The sequence below is a fragment of the Diceros bicornis genome, chromosome 7, assembly GCF_020826845.1.
Source record: "Diceros bicornis minor isolate mBicDic1 chromosome 7, mDicBic1.mat.cur, whole genome shotgun sequence".
NCBI classification, from domain to species: Eukaryota; Metazoa; Chordata; class Mammalia; order Perissodactyla; family Rhinocerotidae; genus Diceros; species Diceros bicornis.
In genome coordinates this window covers 58,540,969-58,548,598 of record NC_080746.1, presented here as the reverse complement: position 1 = coordinate 58,548,598, position 7,630 = coordinate 58,540,969, and the positions used below count along the sequence as shown (strand labels likewise).

Below are 7,630 nucleotides of genomic sequence, written 5' to 3'. Positions count from 1 at the left end.
GTCTGCCTGCACCACCCCACCAATACCAGGCTTGTTGCGAATTCTACTGAGCCTGAGGCAGGGCCCCCAATGGTGACAGCTGCCTCAGATTCAAGTTCGTTCAGCTTTCACAGTGTTCTCATCACTGGAGAAGGGAAAAGCACAGTCTTATCATCCAGTTTGAATTAGCTCAGGCCAAGTCTCAGCTAAGACCTGAACTCTTATCTCCTGGATCCCTCTTAGGGCCCCTAGAAGACACCCCTCTCCCACTCATCCATCTTGCTGCTCACAGACTTGAGTAGCCAGAGTAAGTAGTAAGGAGGTGGGCAGGACAGAGGGCTGGAACCAGCACACAGATGAATATACTTCCTTTATCAAGGGTGACAAACCAAAACAAAACCAAAAATCCCCCAAACATGTAAAAACCCAGGGTGCTAGAAATACAAACTCAATTCATTCAAATTCAAGCTCGTCCAGACCCTGGTCACAAATCCTAGTGAGGTGCATGTGAGCACCAAGTCAGGGAGTGGGGGACAGGAGTGAGGCCAAGAGAAAGGGTGGGATGGGGGCCTACACAGGCCCCCTAATGATCACCCTCACAGTGGTACCTCCACCTCCCCAGTGACAGTGAAGACCTACCAGGCCCTGTCCTTTTGACCCCCACCCCACCCCTGGCCAGGGCTTTGAAGGCCAGTCCCAAATGGTTCTACCCTCCCTTGCTCCATCCTCACTTGCTCAGGCTTCTAGCCTCGCTCTTCTCCCCCTCCTCCACATTCTTCTCTGTGATTAGTAGCAGGTTAGGTACTGTATAAGCCGCAGTGAGGCCGGGGCCCAGGGGAGGCAGGTGGAGACGGGGTGAAGAGAGGAGAAGAAGAGCTTTCCAAGGACCCCTCTCTTCATGGGATCCCAAACTGTACAACCAGCTCCTCTTTTGCGTCCACACGGATCTGAGAAAGTGCACTGTAGGCATAAGCAGCTATCCTGGAGACCTGCGACAGAGGGACCGGAAGGAGAGGAACAGAGAGAGACAGTGAGAAGGGAGATATGGAAAGCGGAGGGAGGGGGATTGGATAGCAACAAGAGAGAGAAGGGGATGATGGGGGACAGGAAGCCAAAGAGAAAGGGAGGGATGGGAAAAACAGAAAGAAAAGAACAAAGAGAAAGAGAATAAAGGTTGAGGGGAGATTAGGGAGGAGAGAAAAAGTAAGAGACTGAGGTGGGAATGAGTGGGGCCCACAAGCTACCAGGCTCCCTAACTCCACTTCCCTACCTCCTCTGAGGCAGAGAGGGTGAACCCTCTGCCACAGTCTGGGCAGTGTGGGAAGGGTAGGCAGGGGCAGGGCAAGGAGTGGCTCACCTGCTGCAAGTCAGAGAAGGGAACGGGCTCGCTGGCCAGCACTTGGTGGGGCTGGCTGGTGAGAGACGGCAGTGGCGGCAGCTTCTTCCAATGGGTCAGGCTGCTGCTCAGCACAGCCAAGCGGGTGCTGGCCAAGAGGGAGGGGTGGGGGTGGGCAGTCAGGCCACAGACTGCCTAGCCCAGCCCAGGCACGCCTCACTCCCTCAGGCCAGAGAGGCAGGGTGACAGGCCCTCAGCTCACCACAAACTCACTCTGGGCCCACCTCCCTTGGTCTCTGCACCCTTCAGTGTCACAGGGCAAACAGGGCTGACATGAACATCTACTGAGGCACCTGAGTGATTTGTGCTCTTCTGGGCTGCACCCAAATGAAGAGCCTGCACTGGGGCCCAGGCTCCAAAGCTGGATCAAGGATGGGGGGCCAGGAAGAGCCCAAGTAGCCTGAGGGACCCAAGCTGGCCAGGTGCTTACCTATACTGCCTTGCCCGGTCCATGTACTCATGCTGCTCCATGCCCTGGGAGTCTGCAGCAGACACGTCGATGATGTTGCTTTGGGGAGAGGAGGCAGAGAGAACATGACAGGTGCTTCGAGAGAGACAGACAGGACTCGCTGCCAAGTGCTAACTCTAGGGCTATCTGACACCAGTGTTGCCGCCTGCCCACTGGAGCATGGCTGGGCCCAGAGGTACCTCTCCCCACTGACCTTGTCCCATCCCCCATGTCCTGGGCCTGGCTCCCTCTATCCCAACCTTTAACATGGATGGAGGAGCTCTGCCCCAGGCTTGCGTCTGTGATTCTCACCTGGCTGTCTTAGCAAGGATGGAGGAGAGCAGGGCCTGCTCATCTGTGCGAGCAGAAGGTAGGCTGTGGTAGTTGGGCTCAGCTCCATTGAGGGCTTTGGTTGGGGGGCTGCTAGGGTCCAGCAGCAGCTTCCTCTCCTCTCGGTCCTAGGAGAGGCCAGCAGGGAGAAGTCAGCCCCAGGGCCCTTAGTCCAACCTGCCTTCCCTGGGCTCTCCTCTCAGACCAACACTGAGCTTTAAGCACCAAAAAATATTTTTATTAGGGACATTCCAAGTGCCCAACTGTATGGAATGTCAGATAAGACTCAATTCCTGCCTGCGCTTGGGAGCCTAGAGGCCCTGAGAAAGGTGGACAGAGGCACAAAGCAGGTATTCAGTAACAGCCCTGGAGCTTCAGAAAATAGTCCAGCACCTGCTAGATAAAAGATACCGGAGGTTGGAAGCGAGAGGAGGGGGGAAGCCAGAAAAGTGGGATGTGGAGGGGAAACTGATATAAGTCAGGAGCCCAAGAATGGCCCTCCCAATCCCCCAGACCAGGCCCTCTCCAGCAAGGCTGTCTGCTCCCAGGATGGAGAGGCCCTTTGAGGCCAGACAAGGCCCTAAGCCGCAAGGGAAAGTAAGCCCAACTTCTCAAAGGCCATTCCTCATATTATCTCAGGGCGGGAGTCACAGCGCCACCCTCTGGGTCACACAGTCCAAGCGTGCTCTGTTCTTAAGGGCAGGTCCCTTTCACTTGCAGCTGTTCACTCTCCTCTGATGCTCTCTTTGTATGGGCTCCCAGAACCAAACTTGGTGCACCTGGTGTGTCCTGACCTGACCTGAACAGTGGAGCTGTTCCCTCCCTTGCCAAGCCACCACACCTCTATTAGCGTTGCTTCACAATTTTCTGCAGCACTGTTACTGCCAGCCTACACTGATAATCACAACCCCCAGAACTACCTGGGCCAAACCAGGTCTCCCTGGTGCTGTATAATTCTGTGTGTTTCTCCTTGTCCTGTTTTAGTCCCTGTTCTCATCTACTGCAATCTTTCTGGATATGAACGTACATTGAGCCCATCAGCTGCAAATCCCTGCTGGCATTATGTCAGCTGCAAATTGCATAAGCAGACCTGCTGGGTATCTATCCAAGCCATAAAGAGCAAAGGTGCCCAAGACAAAGCCAAGGACAAGGGGCCCATCCTGGCTAATGCTGACTCACCAACCCTGAGTGCCAGACCACCAGCCTCCTCAGTGGTCCATTCTAGGCCTATCTCAGTTCCTACCACAGACTTTCCCACTGCAGGCTCCCAGCTCCCCTGCCCACAACACCACAACTCTCCTTATAGAGGGCCACTTCCTCCTGCCCTGCCTGCCCCACCCAAGGCAGGCCCAGCCTTTTCACATTACTCTTCCTTCTCAAGCTGAAGTTGCCCAAGTGTCCTCAGTTCCCAACAGCACGAGACAGAAGCTGTGGGCCTCTGCCCCACCACCTCCCAACTCCTAGACACCCGTCCTCCTCCCTAAACTACAGGCTAAGTATTAAAGGGCTAGAAAGACAAAATGCTGCCAAACATTAAACTATCCCTAAGGAAAGCTGGCTCCGTAATGAAGCCTGAGTTTGCTTCCTATGTGTCCCTCCTTGCCCCAGCCCCACTTCAGACAGATCGTCCTGCAGGACAGGGCAGTTTCTCCCCTATGGGGTTCTTCAAGAACAAGGGTGTTTTCCTGAGGCCTAGACTCCCAGAAGAGGCCATGCTACCCCATGAGAGTGGACAGATAACATCGCCCCACCCCCAAAGGGCAAGTGGAGCATGGGGGAGGTTTTTCACACCAAAGTTTGTCCATCAATGTCAACCCATGAGTCAGGGTTTCACTGTCACCCTAGCACAGACACATATGTGGCCTGGCCGTGACTGGCCACCTGGTCTGTGGGCACAGCTGGAAGGGACAGCTTGGCCCAATGGATAAAGCATAAGGCTTGGTATCAAAACACCCTGGCTATGACACTTCCCAGCTTTGTAGCCTTGGCTAAATCACTAACCTGTCTGCACCTTTTCCAACTTTAAATACACAAAACCAGTACCTATATGACAGATGTTTGGCAAGAGTCAAATGCGATAACTGTAAAGGCCTCTAAAAACTGTAATGTGTTGTACATTTCTCTTTATTATTGTAACAAAGGGGCAGAGAATAAAGTAGGAGAGGGGCCTGCCCAAGAGATGAAAGAGGGACTTGAGGATAGTGAATGGTTACGGCTTGTAGACCTTTGCCACATGAGGCCTCAAAACACCCAGCACTGATCATGCACTGTCCCTTGGGGGCTAGAAACAGAAGTGATGGCCTGTCACCGGGAAGGTGGAGATTCAGGAGAGCAATGCGCCCAGCTCTCACAGCTCATTCCCTGCAAAAATCCATATTATGCTTTAAGGGACAATTTCCCACTAAGCCACAGCTTTCCCAGTCGGCAGGGCTATTGTCTCCTTCTCTAACAGGCTGGGGAGAAGTGAGAGGTATTGGCCGTGATGCATGACTAACATAAGGCATAGGAAATAGGAGTATGTGTTCATTGGGTGTTTGGAGATTCAATGAGGCCCAAGGGCCACCGATGCCTTCCATACAAATGACATTTTCCCAAGCTTAAGTCCCTACCCCAAAATAGGTTCATGTGAGTCACTGGGGAAAGACCTACTTCCCAAGTACCAGTGATATAAGCCATTTCTGTGCCCATTCACCCCACCAGACTGTGAGCTACCTGCTGAAACCTTTCTACTGTCTCTGTGTCTAGTATGTGCTGAAATACAGAACCCAGGCTTAGAGGCAATGAAAAGGTGAGTGGCCAACAGCTTGAGACTTCATCTTTGGAAAAAGGTCTCCCCTTCCTCAAAGGAGGTCAAGTGGGGAGGGCAGGGATTAAAGTGTGGGGAGAAGTGAGAATGCACCAAGGGGAAGGGGAAGAATTCAAAATTGTACAAGTCTCCCCAGCCTAATCCTTTCTGCAAAGGGATCAGACCTACAGCCAAATTCCCAGGACAGGCACCCCTCTAGCTAGAGGAACCCTCAGGCTCCAGGGAAAAACTGCACTGAGGCAGGCCAAACTGAGCTCCCCACCCTCTCTCTCTATTCCAATCCAGCCAAAGCTAAACCCGATTTGTTGCTTCCCAAACAATTTCCCACGTCTCGATGTCCTCATCGTCTCTATTAAATCTTTCACTGGCCAACTCAAATGCCACCAACTTCCAGAGGCCTTCTCTGTTCCCAAACCAGCAGTGACCTTCCTTCTCCAACCCCAGAGGCTGAAAAGATACACAGATTCCTATTTCATCTCGGGACAAACTAATCAGAGCCTCAGCTTATCCATCTCTACACTGGATTCACAAAGCCGGCTAATACAAGCACAGAAAAGGCACAGGAAGCTGGGAAGGGAGTGCTTCCCAGGAACCCAGGCTGAGGATCCTTGAAGCTGTAAAAACGTTTGAGGGTGGGGGCGATGAAACGGTAGGAGCGAGCGGGATACGCGGCTGCCTACACACCCCAAGGCGGGGACCGTGTAGAGAGCTGGGGCTTTAACACCGGTAGGAGCCCGGCCCGGAGTCCCCTATGCAATCTGTCCCCTCCGGGCCTCCGTACTCAGTGAGCCCCGCACCAGCTCCCCTTCTTGTGCAGTCTTTTTTCCGGGCCCCACGTCCCAGGGACTCAGCCCTCATTCCCGACCCCCGCCCGCCGCGGCCGCACCTGGTCCGAGTCCTCGTTCTCGCTGCTGTAGCAGCACCCCATGGCCGGGGTCGGGCCGGGCGCTCAGGCCGCGCCGAGGAGGGACGGCGTCCGTCAGGAGCCCTTCCGGTCACATGACCCGTGGCTGCATCCAGCAAGCAACCACCCGCACCCTCGCCTACCCCTCCCCAGAGCCGCTAGGCGGCGGCTGGTACCGCCGAAGCTCCGGCTTCCGGCCCCGCCCCCACCGCGTGATCATCGTCAACCAATGGGAAGACGCACTCAGCGGGACCAAGACTCGAGACACGTGATGCGACGAAAGGGAGGGGGCGGATCACATGACTTCAGCGTCTTCCCCGTCTTTGAGATCCAGTCGTTTATCCAGGGCCGTAGAGGCCGTGGAGTGAGTTATAGTATGTGGTCGTGTGGCCGTCTGGCTACGTTTCTGGGCCTGCGAGCTAACTTATATCAAATGCCATTATGATACGCTCTCCTGAATGCCATGCGAGGGGCGAGTGGGATGCAGGCCCTATGCTCCTAGAGCGCACAGTGGGGGTGTACACACGTAAGCCCCAAATGCCAGGCGCCAAGTTGGGGGACACATGGAGGGTGTGGCGCCCAACTGAGTTCTCAGTCTGGACTGGGGATCTGAGACTGAAGGAAGGGACCTATACCTTCACGGGCTGAAGCGGAGTGGCGCTCAATCCTGATAGAGAAGATAGAGGTCACCTCACTGATCTCGTTGCCCTCAGGCATTTCTCTTCAATTCTGATTTTTTACAGCAGCTGTAGTAATTTAACACACACAGCTGACCATCAATGTCGTGTTCTAGAACTATCCCATGTCTTCCCTTGGACCTGTAACACAGGTCCAAGTCTGTCATTCAAGATCTTGCAGAGCCTGGCACCTGTCTTCCACTTCAGGCCCGGCGTTGGTGTGTGGGGGGGTGTTGTTGGAGGGACTGGGGGATGCCTCGCCAGCCATAGAGAAATACGTGCAGTTTCCTGATCGACCTCCTGGACTTTGTACATGTGGGCTGGCACACACTGTCTCCCCACCAGGTCTGCCTTCTGTCTTCAAGACTCAATACAAATGGGCCGGCCCTGTGGCTTGGCAGTTGAGTGGGCTAGCTCTGCTGCTAGCGGCCCGGGTTCAGATCCCGGGCGCGCACCGAGGCACCGCTTCTCCAGCCATGCTGGGGCCAAGTCCCACGTACGGCAACTAGAACGATGTGCAGCTATGACATACAACTATCTACTGGGACTTTGGGGAGAAAAAAAATAAATAAATAAAATCTTAAAAAAAAAAAAAGACTCAATACAAACAATATTCTCCTGCTTAATCCATATCCAGCATTGATTCATTCATTTATTGAATCAAATATTCACTGAGAGTCTGCAATGTGCCACACACTTCTATCTGGATATGCAGCAGTTCACAAAACAGGGAAAAATCCCTGTATTCATGGAGCATCACATTATGTTGTACTCTCTGCTTTTGGGTCAGTCTCCTCTACTAAACTTGGAGATCTTGGAGGACAGGGACAGGATCTGACTCTTCTCTGGGACCCAAGCCTTGGCACTTTGCTTAGAGAAAACTTGAATTTTGAATTAATGAGTAAATTACCACGTCCCCCTCACCTTGGCTTACACAATGCCCCTTGTCCTCATCCAAGGGGTTGGAGGAGAGGTCACCAAACCCAGTAGCTCTTATTGCCCCTCAAATCAAGACCCTGGAGGAGTTCTGTAAGTTCTCTGAGGGCTCCCAAAGGGTAAGAGTCAGCTCTAGCTTATCCCTGGGGCTAGT

General features: G+C 53.6%; 1 protein-coding gene across 1 annotated transcript; it reads right to left on the bottom strand.

Annotated features, from left to right (window-relative positions):
- Positions 1-336: 336 nt before the first annotated feature.
- Positions 337-6,011, bottom strand: LAMTOR1 (late endosomal/lysosomal adaptor, MAPK and MTOR activator 1). Its single transcript, XM_058545715.1, has 5 exons — positions 5,846-6,011; positions 2,136-2,281; positions 1,806-1,883; positions 1,337-1,463; positions 337-968 (listed from the first exon to the last, which is right to left on the bottom strand). Exons 1-5 carry the CDS (start codon positions 5,885-5,887, stop codon positions 876-878), a joined length of 486 nt encoding a protein of 161 aa, XP_058401698.1. The 5' UTR covers positions 5,888-6,011; the 3' UTR covers positions 337-875.
- Between the last annotated feature and the right edge of the window lie 1,619 nt (positions 6,012-7,630).